General features: G+C 39.0%; 1 protein-coding gene across 3 annotated transcripts in view; it reads left to right on the top strand.

Annotated features, from left to right (window-relative positions):
* Positions 1–25,472, top strand: part of COG3 (component of oligomeric golgi complex 3) — a 50,589-nt gene that overhangs the window by 7,613 nt on the left and 17,504 nt on the right. The window contains exons 4-15 of one of the 3 annotated variants that reach the window (XM_084616723.1): positions 566–731; positions 3,819–3,893; positions 4,029–4,121; positions 4,429–4,554; positions 7,377–7,457; positions 8,411–8,454; positions 8,716–8,842; positions 9,303–9,394; positions 11,533–11,672; positions 13,493–13,650; positions 22,160–22,265; positions 24,279–24,403. In XM_084616723.1, coding sequence (XP_084472849.1) covers positions 566–731; positions 3,819–3,893; positions 4,029–4,121; positions 4,429–4,554; positions 7,377–7,457; positions 8,411–8,454; positions 8,716–8,842; positions 9,303–9,394; positions 11,533–11,672; positions 13,493–13,650; positions 22,160–22,265; positions 24,279–24,403 — 1,333 coding nt within the window. Of the gene's footprint in view, positions 1–565; positions 732–3,818; positions 3,894–4,028; positions 4,122–4,428; positions 4,555–7,376; positions 7,458–8,410; positions 8,455–8,715; positions 8,843–9,302; positions 9,395–11,532; positions 11,673–13,489; positions 13,651–22,159; positions 22,266–24,278; positions 24,404–25,472 lie in introns of all 3 variants that reach the window. The other 2 variants (XM_084616722.1, XM_084616724.1) reach the window with 2 other exon arrangements.

Raw genomic sequence — 25,472 nt, 5'->3', positions numbered from 1 at the left:
TCTCTCTATTATGATGTGTTTCTGATGCATGGCAGTAGTGTTTGTAGATCACAGATGGAAAAGTGGTCTATTACGTGGCTATGCTTTATCAGTTTTAGTTGGAGGAGTCTAGAGAAGAGTGTTAATTAGTTCTGTGCCCTTACTATTCTGGGGATTACACAAGTCTGAGAAGAATTTATGATTTTACATACTGTTGTATATGTGCTAAAATAGAGCACAGTAGTTGAGGCCCAAGAGTCATTAGTTTTGAAGTTCCTTTTTGATTTAAATTGGGCACTTAACATTGTTTTAATTTATGCTTAATAGTGTTTGAAAATTGATGTCTTATCAGTTTTAAAACAGAATCTATGACCCATGAGCTTAAATATCAGGTCAGTTTGTGATTTAAGATTTTATTATACATTGTTTTTTGTTCTATGCATTTACTTCCTACAAGTGATCTACTCTTTTCTAGAGAGGTTTATGTATCCTCAGGAAAATGGAGTAAATCATGCTATGTATTGGTTATATTTTTAAATATAAAAAGAAAAACATTACCCTTTTTCATTGTGGTTCTCTTCTCTAGACAGATGAGGGATTATTTGTCTGGATTTCAGGAGCAATGTGATGCTATATTGAATGACGTGAACAGTGCTCTTCAACATTTGGAGTCTTTGCAGAAACAGTATCTCTTTGTGTCCACCAAGACAGGAACACTGCACGAAGCCTGTGAGCAGCTTTTGAAAGAGCAGGTAATTTGTGATACGGTAGTTACTGAAGCTTTTTAAATTGAAAGGTACCAAAAAATAAAGTCCTCTGTTTACAGAACAGGCATCTTGTGGGCAGTAATGGCAGTGCATGATTTATTCCTGAGGGAATTCTGTGCCAAAAAAATAAAAGTTCTGCACACAATATTTTAAAATTCTGCAAATTGCATTTGTCAAGAAATAAATGTGGAGGCTCAGCATAGCAGTGGGGAGCACAGCCCAGTGGCGCTGGGAGATCACCCTGCAGCCCCCCCCTAACCCTGGGACACAGACTCGGCGGTGAGGCTGCACCCAACCCTGACACAGCACAAGGGTCAGACCTGCCCCAGAAACACACAGGGGCTCTGCCTCTCCATGCCAGGTGTGGGCAGGCAGGCTCAGCCCAGCAGGATCCAAGCGTGGAGGGTCTTAGTGAGGGTGGATCCAGATGTGTGGTGAGAGGGTTCTGTGTGGGTCAATCTGGGTTCAGCTGGCTCTGTGTATGTGTGTGTGGGGAAGGGTCTGGGTGTGGGGGCATCTGGATGTACAGGGTCTTGTTGGGGCAGTTCTGGGTGCAGGGGCAATGGGACTCTGCAGAGGGATCCAGTTGAAGGTGGTTAGAGCTCAGCGGAGAGGAGTCTGGGAGTGGGGGATGGGGCTCGGCACGGGGGAGGATGAGTGTGGGGGGCTTTTTGGGGAGGTCCTTGGTTCAGAGGAAGAAACAGAACAGGAGCAGAGTTCTCTAGTCTCTTCACTATGGTCCCTGGGAGTTGAAGAGGAGAGTTCCTAGTGAAAACACTTTTCTGAAATTAGAAAGGTCATGTTGGAATTGTGTAAACCATTCACCAGAAAGTCATATATTTTAATGTGGAAATATTTTCTTCAGTAGCCACCTAATTAGAGGAACATCCTAAGACTTTTTCCATTCCTCTTTTTTGGACTGTTTTACCTGTGAAAAATTTGGGTTAAGGTTTGTCATTTATACAGGTTTATTTAGCAGTTGTCTCTGCCTACCATTTCTCAGCTGGGGGCTGCCCTTTATTTTTTGCACCCCTTTAGTAAAGGATTTTTAAAAGGTCTCTTAAGCTGTTCACACTTATTCATAAACCCACAAGTCCTTCGGGTTTCAATTTAGTTGTCTGCAGACTGATGAAATTACTGTTTGAACATTTATGGGAATGTTGCTTAAACTTTCTCTGTTGGAAAACAGAAAACTAAATGAGTTGTAGGCTGTTGTAGCCTGTCTTACACCATGTTCCACTCAGACAAAATGGTCATGAAGCATTAACCAAAATTGTCAAAGGTTGTTATAGCTAAACTGATACTATTCTGAAAAGTGATGCCACATAAACAGCATTATGAGTGGTTCCATGTTTGTTTACTATCCAGCTGACCTCAAGAGCAAGTGCTCAGTATACGAGTAAACATATTTAATATTTAGAGAGACAAGGTCAGGTAATATCTTTTATTGGACAAACATCTGTTGGAGAACAGTCTGTGTCATCAGAAGAAGTTGGTCCTGTCAAGGTTCCTTCCCCACTCTGAACTCTAGGGTACGGATGTGGGGACATGCATGAAAACCCCCTAAGCTTATTTTTACCTGCTTAGGTTAAAACTTCTTCCCCAAGGTACGAACTATTTTACCTTTTGCCCTTGAACTTTATTGCTGCCACCACCAAACGTCTAACAGATATATATAACCGGGAAAGAGCCTGCTTGGAAACGTCTTTCCCCCCAAAAATCCTCCCAAACCCTACACCCCCTTTCCTGGGGAAGGTTTGATAAAAGTCCTCACCAATTTGCATAGGTGACCACAGACCCAAACCCTTGGATCTTAAGAACAATGAAAAAGCAATCAGGTTCTTAAAAGAAGAATTTTAATAGAAGAAAAAGTAAAAGAATCACCTCTGTAAAATCAGGAGGGTAAATAACTTACAGGGTAATTAGATTCAAAACATAGAGAATCCCTCTAGGCAAAACCTTAAGTTACAAAAAGACACAAAAACAGGAATATACATTCCATCAGCACAGTTTATTTTCTCAGCCATTTAAAGGAATCACAATCTAACGCATATCTAGCTAGATTACTTACTAAGTTCTAAGACTCCATTCCTGTTCTGTCCCCGGCAAAAGCATCACTCAGACCGAAAGAGAGGCTTTGTTTTTTCTCCCCTCCAGCTTTGAAAGTATCTTGTCTCCTCATTGGTCATTTTGGTCAGGTGCCAGCGAGGTTATCCTAGCTTCTTAACCCTCTACAGATGAAAGGGTTTTTCTTCTGGCCAGGAGGGATTTTAAAGGTGTTTACTCTTCCCTTTATATTTATGACAGGTCCAAAGGAAGATATTACCTCACCTGCCAACATGGCTACACCACGCAACAACACTGCATACAATTTTTTTTGTCAGCACTGCAAACTCAGTCTGAGATGTTAGTCTAACTGCTTCCTTTTCTTATCCCACATCACCACCAATAATACGGTTCTGCAGAGCAAAATATGCTCTCAATAAGCACCATCCATGCATTGTTCAAATTTATGTCCTCAATGACTCTTATGTAAACATCCCATTGCATTTAGTGGCTTTGCACATGTGCAACTGCTTGGAAATCAGTAAACTATTCTGATATTGAAAGAAGAAAGATTATATAAAAGTAAATGATATTCTCCAAATCTACTGCTTCTGCAGATCTATAATGACTTTTTCCGAGTTATTTTTCGGATGCTTTTGAGGAATAAAGGAACTGAAGATAGGAATGTTTGCATGGTATATTTTTAAAGAATGTTGGGATCCTGAAGTGCTTCAGAATAGCATATAATAGCTTTACTACTTGAAAAGATTCTACGGCTCCTTCAGAATACTGCAAGACCCCTAGGTTGTGTGTCCGTAAAGACAATACACTTGAGAACAGCATTTAGTGGTAACGTTTCTTTCTTTAATTCAGAGTTTAGAACTTGACAGGATTTCTGCTTTCTGCATATTTTTTTGTGGTCTGTTATGTAGCTAGCAAAATCTGATCTTATTTTTTTAACATGTCTTATTTGAAACCTAAATAGTTTAAGTTACTTACAGTCTTTTATTTGCTCTGTTTGAACAGTCGGAACTTGTTGACCTGGCTGAAAATATCCAACAGAAACTCTCTTATTTTAATGAACTAGAAAATATTAACACAGTAAGTGTTGTTTTATTTCTTATAATCTTAGAAAGTCAAGTAGGCTATATTAATCATCTCAGTTCTGTGACCAAAATTAGTTATTTCTGATGTTTTCTTAATTTCTTCTGATTGATGTGTTTTTGGTTTTTAAAGAAATTAAATTCCCCAACGTTGTCTGTGAACAGTGAAGGATTTATACCTATGCTGGCTAAGCTTGATGATTGTATTACATATATTTCATCACATGTAAGTAACTTAACATTTTGTATTTTTTGATTAAATCTTAACACTTTAGAGATGCATATTCTAGTTACTTTGGATTTTTAAAAATGTGTTTATTTTTACAGAGGGAAAAAAGGCAAGGAAGACACTTTCTGCTCCTTAAAATGTATCTTATCTGCATACATTTAGTCCACTTATGCTTAAGTTTATAAACCTGCTACAGTTAGCTTGCATTGGATACTTTTTACCTTTTACTTGTTCTTTTTAAAAGTATTTTTTGTACATCTGCCATTACTGCCACATTTAAAATGTTTTTCTTTGTTCTTTGCAGCCTAATTTTAAAGATTATCCCGTGTATTTGGTTAAGTTTAAACAATGTCTTTCTAAAGCTATGCACCTTATGAAAACATACACTGTGAACACACTACAGAACCTCACAAGCCAGTTGATAAAAAGGGTAAGTTGGGTAAGCAGGTACTGACTTGATTAGTCTGATGTATTTGTAATAACCCTAGACCAGGGGTTCTCAAACTGGGGGTCGTGACTCTTCAGGGGGTGACAAGGTTATTACTTGGGGGGTTGAGAGCTGTCAGCCTCCACCCCAAACCCCACTTCACCTCCAGTATTTATAATAGTGTTAAATATAAAAAAATGTGTTTTTAACTTATAAAGGGGTCGCACTCATAGGCTTGCTGTGTGAAAGGGGTCACGAATACAAAAGTTTGAAAACCACTGCCCTAGACAGAACCAAAAATACCTGCAACTTCTTTTAATATTAATTTGACTGATGCTAATATTAATTACACTGTTGTATTGGACAAGCATTTTTTGGTGATATGGCCCATTTAAATACTTTCTTTTGATTAGTTTGTAAAGCACATTAGTTTACGCTGCTCTGGGACAGCTGCAGAGCTGCAATGACAGGCGCAAGTAATCCAAGCGATATCTTGAAAATAGGCTATAAAGATGAATTTTTAAAAGGAACAAAGGGGAGTTAGGTGACCAGCTTCTATTGACTTTCAATGGGAGTTGAACACCTAACTACCTTTTGTGCCCATGCAAATCTCCCCTAAAAATCTTGCAGAGATGATAAAATCTGAGTAGCAAAATTATGTATTTGACTATATAACTTTGGCTGAAATCTGGTGAGAATAAATAATTCCTGTGAGCGTTTTGTAACGTGATTCAGAAGATTTGGGGGTGGGGAAAATGAGCCCATATCCCTTCTCAGAACTTGAATGTGTGCACACTAACATATTGCCATTCAGACTTCTGTTACACTGTATACCTTTACAGAGGTAATTTACTGTGTCTCCATTGCTTTTATTTTACATGCTTTTCTTTCTCATTTCCTTCTGTTGTCTTTCTTTCAGTGTCTCCATTTTCTTTCCCTTTCTCTCTTTGGCTGCATTGCTCTGTCTCCCTTTCCACCCATTTTTTTCCAGTTTCTCCCTTTCTTGTCTCCTCATCCCGAGAATCTCTCTTGTTCCCCTCTTCCTCAGTCTCACTGCTTTTCTAATCTATCTCTTCAGCCTCTCCCTCCTATATCCCCTGCAAACTAAGGTACTGTCTACAATGCAACCCCCTTCCCCCCCCCCAAAAACAAAAAACAAAAAAAAACAAAAACAAAAAAACAAAACAAAAATAAAACAGACTCAGGCAGTGAGTCTCACAGCCCAGGTCAGCTGAGTTGGGCTTATGCTGTGGGGCTAAAAACAGCAGTGTAGACGCTTGGGTTGGAGCCTGGGTTTTGAAACCCAACGGGAGGCATGGGTCTCAGCCTGCCCTCAGGCTGGAACCTAGGCTCTGAGACCAACTCCCCTTGTTGGGTTTCAGAGCCCCGGCTCCAGCCTGAGCCTGAATGCCGACACTGTTGTTTTTAGCCCTGTAACGTGAGCTCAGTGAGCCTGAGTTGGTTTACCTGGGTTCTGAGACTCACTGCTGTGGGCCTTTTTTTTTTTTTTTTTTTTCAGCATAGACATTCCCTAAGGATACATCTACACCACAGTACAACACCCATGGCTGACCTGTGTCAGCTGTGGGGCTGTAAAATTACAGTGTAGGTGTTCAGGTTTGCACTGGTGCCCAGGCTCTGGGACCCTGTGAGGCTAAGGATTTAGCTAGATTAAAAGAGGGATTGGACAGTTTTATATGAATAACAAGAATGTCCAGAGTTATACTAGGTAATGCTAACAAAAAGGGTACTGGAAGAGAGACAGAACTTCATGTTTCAGGGTTTAAGCCAATCTCTAGCTATGGGGGATTATGAATATGACCTTCGTGGAGGAGGAAAGGGAAGATTACCCCATATCCTTCTACAATGAGGTTTTTTTGCACTTTCCTCTGAAGCATCTAGTGTTGGCTTCAGAGATAGGTTAGTAGATTAGATGGACCACAGGTCCGATCCAGTAAGGCAGATCATATGTTACTGTGGAAAGAAATTCATTGGGGGCTAGCCTGCTATTTGCAGTCTCTTCTGCTTTCCCTCTGAAGGTCTTCTCTCTGCCTCCTAACGGGACAGGAAACCAGTGTGGTGGTCTCTATTTGTGGGAGCGCAGCCAGACTGCTTCAGGGGATGGGTAAAGAAGAGTTAGAGGTGGGGCTACTTTTTGCCCTCTTCATGTCACAGGCTGAATGCTGCTACTTCTCCCCCCGACCTCTGTGGGAAGTGCCCTGGGAGCAGGAGAGGGAGGTGAGCTGGTGACTAAATTATCCAGAAGGTATTCAAATGTGCAAGGTTCTTTTTTCTGCTCTCCATTCTGGTCTATTACTAGAGCAGGTAAAAGCTCTTGCTTTGCACTGAGCTGAGCCATGGAGGGCAAGGCAAATGCCTGAGACTCTGGCAGCCCAGTTCAGGCTTCGGTGGGAGTGGGTTGAATTTTAACTCAACCTCTCAGTTCCAGGATAGAAGTTAGGTTTCCATTTATCAGTGGTCACCATTTCTGGTTAATCAGTGGAACAGCATTGGCAGGTTTCAGAGGAAATGGCATTGTGACTGTTTTTTAGTGGAGAAGAAGGGAGAGAAGTAAAAATAAAAGTGTGCAATAAATATTCTAACCCTTGCTGCTCTGGTCTTGAATATTGTTCTCCCAACTGGGTTTATCTGAGTTTTGAGAGAGTGCCAGCCTTTGGCACACTGAATAGAAAAGCATAAAAAGGTCATAAAAGTGCAAACATTTCACAAAACAGTTCCTCAAAAGCTTAAATGTCTCAACCAGTTAATACTATGAGCTAAATATAGACGAATCTTATTTATCAATTTGTTCTTTCTCTCTTCAGGATCCTTCATCTATGCCAAATTCTGACAATGCCTTCACACTATTTTACGTAAAATTCAGAGCTGCTGCTCCCAAAGTTAGAGTAAGTAGCTTGGTAATCAATAGCTGATAGTGAAGCCATAAAATGAGTTTTAAATTCATTGTTAATGCTAATATGTGGACTGCAGTTTATTTCTGTTTTAAGGATAGTGTTCAGATCTACCTTCCTATGTTAGAAAATGGTGAATGATGCATTTCTTACTTACTAGATGATGAACATTAATTTTTTACTCATTATTTTTGTCAAGCTGTGTTTTGGATGGAAATTAGAATTAAACTAAAAATACACGAACAGCATTTTAAAATAGTTTATTAGTTAAATAAAATCACCTTTAAATGTTCTGATACTTTTTTCTTGTGTAAGTATCGAAGAATGTTTTGCATTTAAAACTGAATTATTAAGCAAGGGAAATATCTGTAGCTAGTGAATTAATCTGATTGTTTCTGATCACCACGTCTTTCAAAGACTTTAGAATTAGTGGATCTCAACCTCTCACCTCATTTTTGATAGATTGGGAGAGGGAAACAAGCTTTCCTGTTTTTGTTTTTCCAATTCTTAATTTTTCTCAACTTTGTACAAACTAAATATTGAAACGAATGAGTTGAATAAACTACAATGAAGAAAATATTCTCTTCATCTGCAGAGGAGCGTACTGCTGTGTCAAAAGGTGGTTTAGCACTTCAACAAACTCTTGTTCCAAGTGCTTAGCCAGTGCCTTCCACCAGTTCAGTGGTTTGACTTTCTTTAAAACTTCAGCAACAAACATACTGCTTTAATATTTTTTATTTAATTGATTTTAATAGGTTATAGTGCTCTAAAGCCTTAATGTAGGTTGCCATAATTTCAAAAGTAATTTTAAATAGGTGTATTTTTAAAAAGAAAAATGTTTACATTTAAGAGTGATTTCTTTTATTAAAAAATAATTTTTATTCACCCTTAATGTGCTTGGAGTTCATGGTTTTTTTTTTTTGTCTTTTTGTTCTCTTTCAATATAGACTCTTATTGAGCAAATAGAGCAAAGATCTGAGAAGATGCCAGAGTGAGTATAATATAATACATTTATTTTCAAGTGTTTGAAATTCTGGAAGCTTAGAATATTTTACCTCAGTTAAAAATATTGAGTTAAATAAATACTGCTTTTTGGAAACACCCCCCCCAACAAACAAACAAACAAAAAAACTAATAACTTTGCTTTGTTTTGAACTATGTAGCAGAAAAGTTAGAATACTGGCAGTGGTGACCTGAAAATCTAAATCCCTTGTACACAATTGTTAGGTTTTTTGTTTTTGTTTTTGGCTAGGTACCAGCAACTTCTGAATGAAATCCATCAATGTTACCTTGCTCAGCGGGAACACTTGCTAGGCCCTAGTATTACTAGTACTGTAACGGAATTAACCAGTCAGAACAACAGAGATCATTGTGCTCTGGTAAGAATCTTAGTGGTGGGGTTTTTTTGTATGTTTTCAGATTTCTTTAGCAAAACTCAGATTCCTTTCTAGATCCAACCAGCCTTGGATAAAATGACAGATTTCCAGAAATGTTATTAGTGTGAAATTTTGTCCAGTTTTTAGTAAAGTTTGAGTTTTTTCCCCTTGTAAAATCTGTGCTGTTCCTCACAAAGTGACACTGACAAAAAGTGATTCTCTTTTAAACTTTGCCCAGTGCATGCAAAAACATAAAAGTTTCCCAAGGAGCTTTCACTTGTTTGGCAAAATCTGTGCTAGAGATCTAGTACCTCATTTTCAACATAGTGTAATTTTGAACAGCTGAGAGAGTAAACTCCAAATTAGTCTTATCTGTAGCAGCAAAAATCACTAACATCCCTTTCAATGTAAATGCAAGAAAAATACAATTTGTTAATTAAGTATTTGTATTTATGAAATGCAGGTACGAAGTGGCTGTGCCTTTATGGTCCATGTGTGCCAGGATGAACACCAGCTCTACAATGAGTTTTTCACAAAACCAACACCAAAATTGGAGTAGGTAGTACATACTGTTCTTGTTTTTTTGCATGCCATGTTTAATGTAGTGTTATACAATAAGTATCATCAGAGGTTAGATTAGGCAGTGTTGAGGTGGTTTGCGTGGACTAATAGTTTTTCCTGATGGTTCCTGTTTTGTGCTCCAGAATCAAAGCTTTAATTTAATTGTTTTTAAATCTCTAGCCCTTATGATTCTGAAGATAGTCTTAAACTCCTGAACCTAGTGTGAGCTGATGTGCGTGGTTTGAAAGACTTCCCTTCTGGAAGTCATTATTCTACTTTATTTCAGGTTCTTATACTGTGCCTATCATTGTAGTGTCTGTGCACCTGGGCGTAAACTGTCTCTGGTTCCTCTCATTGGGAAGTTAAGACTGATGTGTAACAATAATTATTCAAATGTCAGAATTAACTAATTCAGTGATAATCAAAGCACATGCGAAAGAGGGACACTGATATTATGAAAATCTGCACGGTCTGCTTTGACTGACATCATTTTAGTGTCACATTGTGGGTGGGTGGAGCTTGAGGAAAATACTTCCGCTCATTTTTCCAGTTGGCTCCTTGAAGCCAAAAGCTAGAGGGGAGAAGCAAAGGGCATCAGAGCCTTATTAAAAGGAAGCCAAGCTCCGAAATGCCAACAGGGCATCTGAGTCTCACTTGGGGTACTATACCCAAGGAGCCCTTTGAAGCCTAATTGGGGATCCATGCTCCAGTGAGGAGGAGCCCAGGGATATCTAATCCCCATCAAAGAGGAGCCAAATTATGAAGCCCAGCAGAGCACAAATGTTTGTATTCTGAACATCTGCTGAGTAATGCCCAATTTTCACATCTTGACTGGACAGAGCCAGGAAGCCAGTACACCTGCCTCATTTGCTCGTCAGTTCAACCCCTGGCATCATTGGGAATATGCAAATATTGACTATTCAGGTTAGGGTCACTACAATTAAGATGCTTATTCTTTTCTTAACCCTAAAAGTGACCCTATTTCCCAACAAAGATGCTGATTCTCTGAGAGTCACTCATTTTGGTGCCTGAATATGGATCTATGAACCTTCCTTTAGGCACCCAGGCTTGACATTTTTGCCCTGAATTCTTGCTGCTGCTGTTTTTTTTTGTGTGTGTGTGGTGTTGGGCTGTGGAAATTTGCCCCCTTTTCTCAGTGTCTGCTCTTACTTTACCTTGGCAAGCAGCCCTGATTATGCTGTGTTATATTTTGAGAGCTCTTACAGGATGCCTATACCAAAATATGTACATTTTAAAAATTTATATTTTCGTCAGCTATTCACAAAAAGAAAAGGAGGACTTGTGGCACCTTAGAGACTGACAGATTTATTTGAGCATAAGCTTTCGTGAGCTACAGCTCACTTCATTGGATGCTCAAATAAATTTGTTAGTCTCTAAGGTGCCACGAGTCCTCCTTTTCTTTTTGCGAATACAGACTAACACGGCTGCTACTCTGAAATCAGCTGTTCAGTTACTTGGGCAGAGTTCAAGATGCCTACTGCAATTGTCAGTAATTCCGCCTTTAAAAAACATGGTTTATCTAGTTTAGAAGGACTTTCCTATTGGAGTAAACTTTCAAATATATGAAAGTGTAAATACTTTAAATCCTCTGATTGAATTCTTTAATTTATTTTCTGTTAATTAGCAGGCATGATTTAAATGTTCAGATTTTCATAAGCACATTACTGGGACTTCATTGAAATCTAGGAGAAGCTCATCTGAGAGAGTGAGACAGCTCTTGTTAAAATACAAATCTTCTATGATAGGAGAGGGAGCACTGAAAAATGACAGTGTAAACTTATTTTAGCATGAATATTAGTATTTCCTAGTTTGCTATAATGTAATACTCTGTAAGTAGGGCTTAATTATAGAACTGTGCTCTCAATAGCTACACATCAGTTCTAAGGAGAAGGGATGCCAGATTTGTAAATTGGGTCTGAGATTATAGATTTTATATAATTCAGTTATGAATGGTAACTTCAGTTGGATTAAAATTAGGATACATTATGCTGTAAACAGTTTGTTGGTGCTGGCATACAGGAACTAGTCCTTTCTGTAACATGATCTTAGTTAGTATTTTGGTATCCTGGAAATGTTTTTTTATAATATCATACATTTTATCTTTCTTCTAGTGAACTTTTGGAGAAATTGTGTCTCTCGTTATATGATGTCTTCAGGCCATTGATCATCCATGTTATTCACTTAGAAACTTTGTCTGAACTCTGTGGAATTCTCAAAAATGAGATGCTTGAAGATCATGTACAGAACAATGGTAATACATAGGTGGAAAATGAGTGATTGTGGTGTTAATCAGTGTTAGAAACTACTAAACTTCATAGGAAACCGGATGTAGATGTTTCTTATGTGCTAAACGTGTTAGAGGTGACACATGATTATTTTAGATGAACTTTGTCCTTTTTTTGTTACATTATGGTAAAAAAAATTGTTTTAAAACATTTCTGTATTGAAATGAGTATACAAGGGGTATTCTAGAGATTCTTGTTACATTTTGATTTTACTAACAGGCCTTGATCCTACAAATGCTTATGCATGTGTATAACTTTACTCTCACAACTAATCATGTTGATGTCAGTGGAATTGCTCAGATCAATGAATTTGTGCTCTTGTGGGGTACAGGACTAGTGCCATGTAGAGTGCAATGAAGAGAATAGTGTATGTTATACTTTACATCTAGTCAGGGATTCCAGATTTTTTTGAAAAGTCGTCTTATTCATGTGGGAACCAGGGTTGGCAATTTCCTGGGGGAAAAAACTGGATTAGGACACGGTGCTGGTAAATTCCACTTAAACCCTGTTTAAACTGGGAAAAATAATTGCATCAGTGTCCAGCACATTCAGCAAGCATAGAATGAATCTTTTCAACTTTGGATACATCCATTCAAACCTGAGGAATAGGCTCAGTCTATCCCCAGCATCAAAGTTGGTCTTTTGCTGTAGGCTGCTGCAAGGTCAGATGGACCAGGACTGGTAGTCTGCAACTCTGCATGCTTATGATTGCTTCATGCTTCAAGCCTAGAACTCTGCATTATTGTTGTTTTCATATAATGGAATGTTTTTGAGTTTTGTGTGTGTAATATTGAAAACTGAAATGAATCATAAGATGTATAGCTTCCTTGAGAAGATACTGAGCCCGAAATGTGTACAGACATTCTGATGTTCAGTATTATAATTTTATATATATTAGTATTCTACCCACTGCAGTTTTACTTTTTATTTGTATAATCCTAAATTAAGCTATGAATACTGTTGTCTTAAGTAACTAAAATAAAGTGTAATGTGTGAAATAATGAAACAGTTTTTAAAATAGAAAATGCCTTAAATTGAGGTGGTAAAAAGCATGATTTTACCTGGTAAAAACCACCTCTGGTAAATATCATGCCATTCCTGTTAGGAACTAGTTCTTCATTTGTGGCTTACTGTGAAACTTATGAAATCTAGTCATATGCCTTTAGATTTCCATTCCCTTGTAGTATGTAATTGCATATGGAATAAATATGCAGAAATTTCTGCTCATCTGAGTGGCTATCCATCTCTGGGATTGTGAAAATAGTTAATTTACTTTCCTAAGAACAGAATTGTGACCCTGATCCCTCACACTATCAAAAACAAAACACAGAAGCACAGTATGACACTTCAGTCCACATGGTAATACTGTACTGTGTATATGACAAAACTACTCTAGGGCATATTCTTAGTATAAAGGCAAAAACTTCATTTTGACACATATTTTTAGCATCTCCCAAAAATCAGCATACTTAAACTGTAATATGGTATGTTATGTTCTGTCGTATTCCCAGTTTGCGTGTGGGGAAATCTTAGGCAGAGAGAGAGCTGAAGTGACTGGCCCCACACCACATAGCAAGTCAGTGACAGAGCTGTAGTTAAGAGCGCAAGAGTTCATGGCTTGTTACAAACCATTCATTGTGCAGCTCTTCAAATGTTATTTGTGCCTGGCTTTCTTTGCAGCATGTAAATTAATTTGTGACAAAGTATGAAACTCAAAAATTCTTTTTAAACATTATTTTCTAGATGTAATTACTGAGCAATTGTATTGGTGTTTTTTTGTCAGCAGAACAACTGGGTGCATTTGCTGCTGGTGTCCAGCAGATGTTAGAGGATGTACAAGAACGCCTTGTATACAGGACATTTATCTACATTCAGACAGACATCATAGGTTACAAGCCTGCTCCTGGGGATCTTGCATATCCAGATAAATTGGAAATGATGGAGGTATAGTATCAGTTTGCTTTATTTGCTTTCCTAGTTTATACATCATATGCAATTATATAGTGAAGAGCATGGCAAACAGGATTTTTCTATTTATATGTGTATTTAAAAGCATTGACACCATCAGGGTGGCATCCGTTGATTAATCTTTGGCCCTGAAATCAGATAACTTGATAAAAGATATATTATACTAAGTCAATCTGGACACAATTTCTACCACAGCATTAGTGTGCATTGTGGTGCTTCTAACTTTCTCTTCTTTAAACAATTTCTGTTTATTTATTTTAATGTTCTTGGTTTTTGTCAATGGAAAGTTGGAGTTAAATGTACTGAATTGTAGGATAAATTCTACGGACGGACACAGTCGGCTGATATTTTGTTTTCAAAGTTGCTGGTCTGATACTGGCTTAAAAAAAAGCTTCAAAGATTAATTTGTTAGGTCGCTAGTAGTTTCCAATAACTTTCTCTTTCAAGTAAGTACTGTCACTAGCTATTCATAACAGACATTCCCAGCTTCCTGCAGGGTAAATTCATTCTCTTCACACTGGTCCTGGTGGAAAGAATAAAAAAATAATTTTACTTATAATTTAAAATAAGTATAATGGATACAAGATCTCAGGTAAATGACTCATAGTGTCAATATCTTGTCAAGGAATGATTTGAAAACATCTTTTGGATATAAAGAAAACAGTGAACTTAATACATAATTTAAGGCATATTAAAAACGGATATTTCATTAAAGGGGTTAGTCATAAGAACGTAAGAATGGCCATACTGGGTGAGACCAAAGGTCCATCCAGCCCAGTATCCTGTCTACCAACAGTGATCAATGCCAGGTGCCCCAGAGGGAGTGAACCTAACAGGTAATGATCTAGTGATCTCTCTCCGGCCATCCATCTCCACCCTCTTACAAACAGAGGCTAGGGGCACCATTCCTTACCCATCTTGGCTAATAGCCATTAATGGACTTAACCTCCATGAATTTATCCAGTTCTCTTTTAAACCCTGTTATAGTCCTAGCCTTCACAACCTCCTCAGGCAAGGAGTTCCACAGGTTGACTGTGCGCTGAGTGAAGAAGAACTTCCTTTTATTTGTTTTAAACGTGCTGCCCATTAATTTCATTTGGTGGCCCTTAGTTCTTATATTATGGGAACAAGTAAATACCTTTTCCTTATTCACTTCCTCCACACCACTCATGATTTTATATACCTCTATCATATCCCCCCTTAGTCTCCTCTTTTCCAAGCTGAAAAGTCCTAGCCTCTTTAATCTCCCCTCATATGGGACCCGTTCCAAACCCCCAAATCATTTTAGATATGCCAGTATATCTTTTTTTGAGATGAGGGGACCACATCTGTACGCAGTATTCAGTGGGCGTACCATGGATTTCTATAAGGGCAATAAGATATTCTCCGTCTTATTCTCTATCCCTTTTAAAATGATTCCTAACATCCTGTTTGGTTTTTTGACTGCAGCTGCACGCTGTGTGGACGTCTTCAGAGAACTATCCACAAAGACTCCAAGATCTTTTTCCTGATTAGTTGTCGCTAAATTAGCCCCCATCATATTGTATGTATCTATGGGGTTATTTTTTCCTATGTGCATTACTTTATATTTATCCACATTAAATTTCATTTGCCATTTTGTTGCCCAATCACTTACTTTTGTGAGATCTTTTTGAAGTTCTTCACAGTCTGTTTTGGCCTTAACTATCTTGAGCAGTTTAGTATCATCTGCAAACTTTGCCACCTCACTGTTTACCCCTTTCTCCAGATCATTTATGAATAAGTTGAATAGGATTGGTCCTAGGACTGGCCCTTAGGGAACACCACTAATTACCCCTCTCCATTCTGAATATTTACCATTTATTCCTACCCTTTGTTCCCTGTCTTTTAACCAGTTCTCAATCCATGAAAGGATCTTCCCTCTTATCTCATGACAACTTAATTTATGTAAGAGCCTTTGGTGAGGGACCTTGTCAAAGGCTTTCTGGAAATCTAAGTACGCTATGTCCACTGGATCCCCCTTGTCCACATGTTTGTTGGCCCCTTCAAAGAACTCTGATAGATTAGTAAGACATGATCTCCCTTTACAGAAACCATGCTCACTTTTTCCCAACAATTTATAATAGTAAAAAATAAAAACAATGATTGCTGATGCTAATTTGGCAATGAGAGCTCAGAATGTTAAAGGATTTGACTGGAACGTTGCCTTACTTGGCCATTGTATTTGTAAGATTGTAACTTGTAGTCCATTTTATTTTCCAACTGACCCTAACAGCACAGATGGCATTGTCAGACTTACTGCTACTGAAACATCCTCAAAGAGGCAGTTTTTTATGATCACTTGGTTGGCACATGTTACTATAGGTTTAAGTTGTACAAATGCTTGCCTTGGACAGGAGAAATACATTTAGTAAAACTATATAATTTTTTTTACAACTCTGTCCTTGCAACTGGCAAAGCTTTATAAGAAGTGTCCTGTTCAATGCCCTATCCGTGTTCCTATAATCATGAATGTTTTCTCACCAGTATAAAACTTCTTATAATACTATTGTTCAAGCACAAGTAGTAAGCACAAAATGCCCAGGATTGTATAAATGTAGTTATGATATTCATATTTGTGAACATATTAGCCTTCTACTTGTATCATTATGCTTTCCCATATAGTATAATAATGTCTTTTAAACAGCTGTTAAATGTGTCCCATCCATTCAAGCCTATCTACACTCAAGTTTTACCGATATAACAATTTCAGTTAGAAATCTTTTTTTTTAACATTGAAATTATTTATAACTGCCCTAGTGGATGCAGTTATAAAGGTATGCAGGAATAAAGTGACTTTTAAACCAGTAAAGTTCTTCCTCTTCCGATACATGGATAGCTATACTGGTATAAAATACCTTTATACCGATATAACTGCCCTCATGCTTAGCAGGGAAGGTATTTCTACCACTCTAACTATAGCAGTATAACAAAAACAGTACAACTTTCTAGTGTAGCCAAGGTCAGTCTTACGGATAATATGCTAATTAAGGTTCTGTGGCTGATCATTTATAGAGAAGCAGAGGTTTACACTTAATTCCACTGATAGTATAAAGTTTCCACTTCTTACATGTCCTGGGGTTGTCATTGTGATTCTGATCATTGCTGCCAATCACTTTTAAACCTCAAACTTTGAATATTTGGAGAGCAATGATTAAGTCTGAGTAAATGAATTATTCAAATGTAACGCTTAAAATGCAGTGTAAGAGCATGTTTTAAGCTCTTTGCTCAAACATCCTCTTTCCATTTTCAAATGGCTGCTGCCAATCTGACAAATAGTTTGAAGTGCTAAAGTGCAGCACTGTAACAGGACTTCAAAGTGCTAAGCAGAGTCTGGAAAATATTTTGCTGAATTCTTGTGAAGAATGAGCTAAAGATAATTCTCTGATGCCACCCAATGATAACATTTATAGGAATAAACAATCCAAATCAGCATGTTATTTTAGAGTACTGAGAATTGTCCACCTTTAAACAGAAAGCAGTGCCCAAACTTAACTAAAGCAGAACAAACCCATCCCATAAACTGTGATCTGCATGGAATCTATTGAAATGTTGAATCAGGTTCCATGGGTCAAATTCGAACAGCTGTTCCTAAGTGGGCCAGTTGTCCATATCTCTGTAATAGGTGAATATTGGTATACTAGGAAGCGTTCAGTTAAAATCTTGATAAACAAAACACCTTAAAAATGTATTTAGTTAAAAAGTGCTAAACAAAAATCAAGTTTTGCTATCCTTACTTCTGTCCTTTTTCCACATACAAATCTGAAGATTTAAATAAAAACCTCCATTTTTAGTTGACATTGCATCATTAATGATATATTTTTCTGCAGTACCAGAGTTCCGCTTAACACAATTTTTAACAGAAGGGGTGAAGAAACACAAGCCAAAACAGGAAAAGAACAGGCTAAAGAATATTTAGATAAGTTAGTTGTATTCATGTTGGCAGGACTTCATGAAGTTCACCCTAGATGAAGCAATCTTGGAACCATTAGGGATTATTTTTGAGAACTCATGGAGGACAGTGTGGTCCCGGAGGTCTTGAGAAGGGGAAGTATAGTACTTCTCTTTAAAAAGAGAAACAAAGAGAACCTGGGAAATTATAGACCAGTCAGCCTAGCTTAGATATTTGGAAAGATACTGGAACAAATCATCAAACAATTAATTTATAAGCAGGCTAATAGGGTTATAAGGAAGCAGTAAGGACACAGTCTATATGAGATTCTCATAAGCAAACTAGGGACATGTGGTCTAGATGAAATTACTATAAAATGCATGCACAATGGTTTGAAAAAACATACTCAGTAGTTATTAATGGTTCACTATCACAGTGGGAGGGTATGACTAATGGGGCCCACTGGAGTCTGTCCCATTTCCAGTACTAGTCAACATTTTCATGAATGACTTAACTAATGGGATGGAAAGTATGCATATAAAGTTTGCACATGACACCAAGCTGAGAGGGCTTGCAGCACTTTGGAGGGCAAGATGAGAATTCAAAATTGGTAAATGAGAGACTTGGTCTGAAATGAATGCGGTAATATTCAGTACAGACAAGTGCAAAGTTCTGCATTTAAAAAGGAAAATTCAAATATCCAAATACAAGGTGAGGAGTAATTGTTAGGTAGTTAAAAGAACAGGGGTACTTGTGGCACCTTAGAGATTAACAAATTTATTTGAGCATAAGCTTTCGTGGGCTAAAACCCACTTCATCGGATGCATGTAGTAGTACTGCATAAAAGGATTGGGGGTCAGTGTGTGTTATGATGGATCACAAATTGATTGAGCCAACAATGTGATGCTGTTACAAGAAAAGGCAAATATCATTCTGGAGTGTATTAAAAAGAGTGTCATATGTAAGACCTGGAGATATTTGTTCTGCTCTACTCAGCACTGGTGAGGCCTCAGCTGGAGTATCATGTCCAGTTTTGTGTGGTACACTTTAAGAAAGATGCAGACAAAATGGAAGTCAAGAGTAGAGTAACAAAAATGATAAAAGTTTTAGAAAGCCTGACCTATGAGGAAAGGTTAAAAAACTCGGGATGCTCAGTCTTGAGAAGAAAAGACTAAGGCAGGGGTCGGCAACCTATGGCATGCGTGCCAAAGGCACGCAAGTCGATTTTTAATGGCATGCTGCTGCCTGCCGGGTCCCAGGCACCGGCCCCGCTCAGCCTGCTGCCGATCCCAGGCCGGCAGTGGGCTGAGGGGGGGCCAGTGGCCAGGACTCTGGCAGGCAGCAGCGTGCCATTAAAAATCCTGCCCGCCCCAGCCCGCTCTTCTCTGCCCCGCCCCCCGCGGGAGCAGGATGAAGAAGCTTGGTCCTGCCGTCTACTGCTGCAGGGCAGGCAAGCTCCGCTCTCCCTCGCCTCTTCTCCCAGTGTGCTGGGTTCCTGCCCCTCCTCCTCTTCCTCCCTGCTGCCAGTCAGCTGATGGCCCTTGCAAGGGAGGGGGAGAAGCAGAGATTGCTGCTCTGCTGCGGAGGGGACGGAAAACAGGTGGGGATGGGGCCTTAGGGAACGGGGATGGAATCAGGGCATATCCCCTCCAGCTCCCTGCTGTGAGCCACTCTGGGCAGGGGGCTGGGAGCACCTCCTCGACCCTAGCCCACACTCCCAGCCCTCTGCCTGGACCCCTGTCCCCCGCCCACAACCCCAGCCCTGACTCCAGCATCCCCCACACATACCCAGCCCCCCCCCACACTCCCTGCCCTGACTCCTGCAACCCCCACGTTCCCACCCCGAGCACCAAACAGGAGCTCCAGCGGGGGGCCCCCCCCACATTCTCACCTGCACCCTTCGCACCAAATGGGAGCTGCCCAGGTAAGCACTCCACACCCAAACCTCCTGCCCAAACCCTGAGTCCCCTCCCTCATTCTAGCTCCTGGCCAGACCCTACACCCCAACCCCCAGCCTGCTCCTTCACCCCCAGCCCTGTGCTCAGCTCAGTGCAGAGAGAGAGGAAGAGAATGGGCTAGAACCAGGGAGAAGGTAGGTACCTGCTCAGCCCACTGCTGGTCTGGGGTCCTGGCCACCGGCCCTGCTCAGCCCGCTGCCAGTCTGGGGTTCTGACTGTCGGCCCCTTGCCAGCTGGGGTCCTGGCCACAGGCCCTGCTCAGCCTGCTGCCGGCCTAGGTGAACGGAACTCCAGGCCAGCAGCGGGCTGGTGGTGTAAGATCAGCATTTTAATTTAATTTTAAATGAAGCTTCTTAAACATTTTGAAAACCTTGTTTACTTTACATACGACAATAGTTTAGTTATATAATATATAGACTTATAGAGAGAGACCTTCTAAAAAATGTTAAAACGTATTACTGGCACGTGAAACCGTAAATTAAAGTGAATAAATGAAGACTCGGCACACTGCTTCTGAAAGGTTGCAGACCCCTGGACTAAGGAGTACCCGATCAGTCTTCAAATATGTTAGGCTGCTATAGAGAGGACTGTGATCAATAGAGTTCTCCATGTCCACTGAAGGTAGGACAAGAAGTGATGGGCTTAATCTGCAGTGAAGGAGATTTAGGTTAGATATTAGAAAAAGCTTTCTAACTATAAGGCTAGTTAAGCACTGGAACAGGTTACAAAGGGAGGTTGTAGAATCACTGTCAGTGGAGGTTTTTAAGAACAGCTTAGACAAGCCTGTCAGGGAGAGTCTAGGTATAATAGGCTCTGTCTCTGCCGCGGGATGGACTAGATGACTTCTCGGGGTCCCTTTCAGTGTTATATTTCCATGATTCTGTACCTTCCAGACAATGTAAACAAATAGATTCTCCACACCTCAGAGCTTGCAGTCTGTTAAATGTAAATGTTAACTTCTATTTTAAGGTCCTGTCTGAACCCAGCACACTAAACAGCAGTGGAAAAAATAAATATCTCACAATCTTCATATAATATAATGTTAAGTCAGAGTTGCTCTATTTGCCCAACACATTTATGAATAGATTTTTCACTCTCCATGTTATGTTGCTTTTCACATTTTAAAAATATAAAGAATATTTCTTTTGCAGTACATGAATATATTTATGTATTTTGGCCCAACAGTAACATTTATAGCAACTTTGCTTAATGAAACCACCCTCATATTAAAACATATATCACTTTACATTCACTACTGTCTTTTTGGTATTTCTTTGAATATTTTTTACACTCTGGAGATGCTGTTTTTTTAGATCAAGGAAAAATGACTTAAAATGTGGCGAGTGACTGTCAAAATGGCACCTCTTTACTGGATAGATCTGTTATGTGTTTGTATGTAATTATATTCACTTTAGGGACATATCTTTGCCTTTTACTTCTGTTAGCCATAACAAAGGTAACACAGCTAACAAAGTGAGCCCAATGTCTGTTCCTTCTGGCTCATCAGCAGAGTTGTTTACTTGAGATTCAATTGTTTACACTTGTGCAAACCAATTAAAGGCAATAAGATTACACAGGGGTCACTGAGCCAATATTAGAAGGTTGTAGAGCTGCCCAGGTGTAACAGAGGGCCTAAACTGACCTACAGAACCTTGATTACTGGTGGTGGAGTGAGAAGAAACAAATCCAGCTTCACTGAGTCCAGGTTTAGTTTGTAGTTGGGGCAGCTTATAAGTAACAAGATTTTTATGAGTACCTTTTCATACAGGAATTGAGACCGATAAACTTTGGACTCCCATTGTGATGTTTTATTATTCACTTTTTTTGAGTAGAACCATTCAGTGTAAAGCTTCTGAATCTGATCTCAATACTAAACATTTCTCTGTTCCTGTATGAACAGAAGTGCTGGGTGGGAAGTAGTTTTCCCATCATGGTAGAATTTTTGAGATTTTGAAAATTTTTCTTATACTGAATCAAGACAAAAAGTCAGTCTCAAATTTTCACCCAACCCAAAATCTGAATTTTTTTGGATTGGATCAGTCCAAATACTTCAGCTAGGTTTTGACGTTTAAAAATTTTTTTAAACTTTTTTTTTACTATGTTAACTTGGATTTTTAAATGAAAAATCATTTAGACTTGCAAAAGAACTTTTTCATTTGGAAAGTGTCAAAATGACACCTTTAGACAATCTTGATCTGTCTTAAGGTTGCAACTGAACTAGCACAGCAAATAGCAGCAGAAAAAAGAATATCTTGCAGTCCTCATATAATATAGTGTTAAGTTCATTTGCTGAGCACCTCTCTGAATTTTCAAAATTTTTTCTCAATGGAAAATTCAGAATCAACCCTTTCCCACAAACAGTTTAGGTTTTGATGAATTGGCATTTTCTGACCATCCATATCCGCCCCCCCCCCCCAAAAAAAAGTTTTCTCGAAAAAATTCCTGACCAGCTCCATTTAGCAGCAGCAACATTTGTTCAGTTATCTGGTTTTGCCATGAAAATCCAAGTAGGCTGGGCACGTTAACTTTTTTCTACATTGTAAACATAAGTTACAGATTCTTCTTAAAAAATAAGTCTGTTTAATGTAATAGTTGCATGACATATCTTCCCCTGCAGCAAATTGCAGAAAGTTTAAAAGATGAACAGAAGAAGTTGCCTTCTGATGCTTCATTTTCAGATGTGCGGCTAGAAGATCCAGAGTCCTGCAACCTAATAAAATCTGGTATGTTTGGGAATATATTTTATAATATCAAATGAAGTAGTAAAATAGACATAGTGGGCATTAATCTAAGCAAATAATGAGAATTATATTTACTTTAATAAAATATTATTTTAAAGTATTTGGAGAATTTTGGGAAGAGCTTGTGTAAAAGGAACTTTGACTGAAGAATTTTAATTTAAACTTTTTAAAATTGTCTTCCCAGAACACCTCAGGAACTGGATTTTCAGTGTGTTTATTACCTGCCTTAATCCCATGATGGTGATTGTGGCATGTCTGTACTACAGACGCATTCATTCTGCAAAATACTTACTCCTGTTGTCAAGGGGCATAGCATCTTTTCTTATGAAGTATAATAAAGAGCTGAGATCACAGGAGAAGAATGGGTTTTTTGTGATTCTGGCATGTGTGTTACATGAGCGCTCTGGAAGTTGTAGTTCAAGAATGTTTTCCTGTTTAAAACATAGAATCAGACAGTGATTGCATCCTTTCAGTGTTTTTCTTAACCGATTTCAATAACTTGTAGTCTAGTTATTGCAATAATTCGTTCTTTAGTCTATGAATTTTATAACCTCATTTTGGGATCCACGTTTTTATACATTTATAAAGGTAATTAATTCCATAAAATTTGGTTTTGTTAACACCAGAATGCCACATGAATACTGCTTACATGCCTTTAAATGTGCCTGGAATCCCTGGATGACTTTTTTTCCCTCCATCTTACTACAACTTATTAATATTCTGCTTCCCAGTTGTATCTTTCTAGCTCTGGCAGTTGTCTTCACTATTCCATGGATTTATCATGGTTTCCTACCCTGGACATACCAGGCTGACACACCAAAGACCCAGACTAGAACCAGCTAGAACACACAATTCTAGCCTTGAACAAATGGTAGGAACTCCACAAATGGAAGAGATTGTTAGACTATCCCCACATCAGGACATTGCAGGCTTTTGTTCCATGACTGGTTCTGAGACTTCCTTTTAGTTTTTATTTTTTAAAGTGGTTGTCACTGAGGTTAACTAGTTGTTGCCCCAAAATCTGGGGGAAAGATGAGTTCTGTGGAGTTCCGTGCCACCAATTGTTAAGAAAACCCAATCTGAATGTGCACAGTTGTTTTTGCACCTTCTTTGTCATGAAGGGTGCCCTTGTAACAGGGTTGTGACTTCTAATAATCACCATGACAAAATCATTGTCAGCTGTTAGGACAGAGAACAATGTTGCCATATTAACATGGATTTTAAATTCTATATTTCAGCTGTATTAAATCTGCTCAGGTCATCTACTGTACAGCAAGGAAAGAATAGCAAAGTAAACTTAATATTATTCCTTTTCTCTCCTCCCTCTGGGTTCCTGTTAAAGCCCTGTGGGCCCTCCTACGTTTTCCCCCCTGTCTTTTCTTCCCCATAACTCTCTTCAGTAGTTATGCATCACATCCTTTTAGCAGCTAGGATGCTACAGTAACTTCCAGAGAAATGCCTATAGAAGTAATACATTTAACAAAGGAGGAACTAGATCTCCTTTGGATAGTCAGTAGTACATATAAAATTGGCCAGGGGTGAAGGAGTAGATGGTTGTCATTGGGTGAAGGAAGATACGCAGTCTCAGATATGGGTCACTGACTGGACCCGATGGCCTGAAGAATGAGTGTGGTAGCAAAGTTATTTTCAAATGTCTTTTAGCAATTTTTTTTATTTAGGAGGGCAGGCTAGTGTTTTCTTTTTGATAACCATGTATGCCCTCTTCTTAAATACATGTTTCAGAGTATATTCACCAATTCAAGATCACTCAGTGCATTTTCAAGATGAATTCAAACCCTACATAGCTGCCCGCATAATCTGTGCATGTATATACTGGAAGTCAGGTTTCTTCCCTCTGAGGAGGTTGAAAACAAAGTAATTTTGTAATGTGTAACATTCCTATGGAGGTCAGCATTAAATAACATTCACTATGTATTGTTTTCAGATTGAAGAAGAGTGATAACTTTTTAATGTGTGTTTTCTACCTTTAAATAGGTACCGCAGAATCCCTTAATCCCAGATCACAGACTATGATTTCACCGGCAGATCTACATGGAATGTGGTATCCCACTGTCAGAAGGACTCTAGTGTGTCTCTCTAAACTGTACAGATGTATAGATGTATGGACCTCTTCTTGTAACTTACTGTACCATTTTAAGTTAAAGTAGATAAAAAGAGAATGGATGACAAATTCTAAATATTTTTGTCTAAAAATAACTGGAGAACATTGATATCTATCTTTTGTTAGCTGTTGCCTTTTTTGCTGGTCTCATCTTATTGCAAATTGGCAAATTGCAGATTGTTCAAAGACAAGTGATTTTGCAAATGTAAATTTAGAAATGAAGCACCAAATCAGGTCCAAAATTGCATTTGCCATCTTGCTAAGATTTTTTCAACAGGTAATGTTTAAAAAGTTACATACCACACCACACAGATTTAAAAAAAAAGAAAAAAATAATAATGCTCTATCTCAATCGCAAGTTATGGGATTGATGTAGAAATTATTGGGTGAAATTCTGTGGCCTGTGATATGCACTCAATCAGACTAGATGATCATAATGGTCCCTTCTGGCCTTAAAAATGGAATAATTTATAGTTACCTTAGAAAATGTTTTAAATCTTTTGCATCACATTTTTAGTAACTGTAAAAGTACAATAGCAAGAAACGGACAAATTTACGTAAAATAAAAGACTACTTTAAGCAGTGTTTCTCAAATGCGGCCACCAGGTGCTTTTCTTGTGGCCGCAGCCTCCTGGGCTGTGATTGGAGGGGCGCAATAGAGCAGCCCCTCTGACTCCCTGTTGCTCCTGGATGCACTGCCTTGGTGTTGATTGCTGGGACCACCAGCAGCAGTTGGGTCCTGCCTCCCTCCAGAGACACCTGGGGTAAAATGCTGAAGGAGAAGGCAGCCAGTGAATTCCCCACCTTCCCAAGGGTAGTGGGACTCAGGCTTTGGGCTTCAGCCCTGGGATGGCGGGGCACCAAGCTCTGGCCGGGGGCTTCGGGCTACAGCTCCAGGCTGTAGCTGCTCAGTGACAGGGCCCAGGCTTCAGCTGTGGGGCTTCAGGCTCCAGCCCCCTGTTGTCTCCCCCGACACCCCATCCAGGACTTCATTTGCCCCAGGTGTGGCAGGGCTGAGTAAATCTGCTGTGTAAAGTGATACTTGTACGTTTATTAATATCACTTTA

Source organism: Lepidochelys olivacea (assembly GCF_965140295.1).
Source record: "Lepidochelys olivacea isolate rLepOli2 genome assembly, chromosome: 1".
Taxonomy (NCBI): Eukaryota; Metazoa; Chordata; order Testudines; family Cheloniidae; genus Lepidochelys; species Lepidochelys olivacea.
The sequence above is the reverse complement of the archived record's forward strand: the minus strand, read 5'-3'. Positions and strand labels throughout refer to the sequence as shown.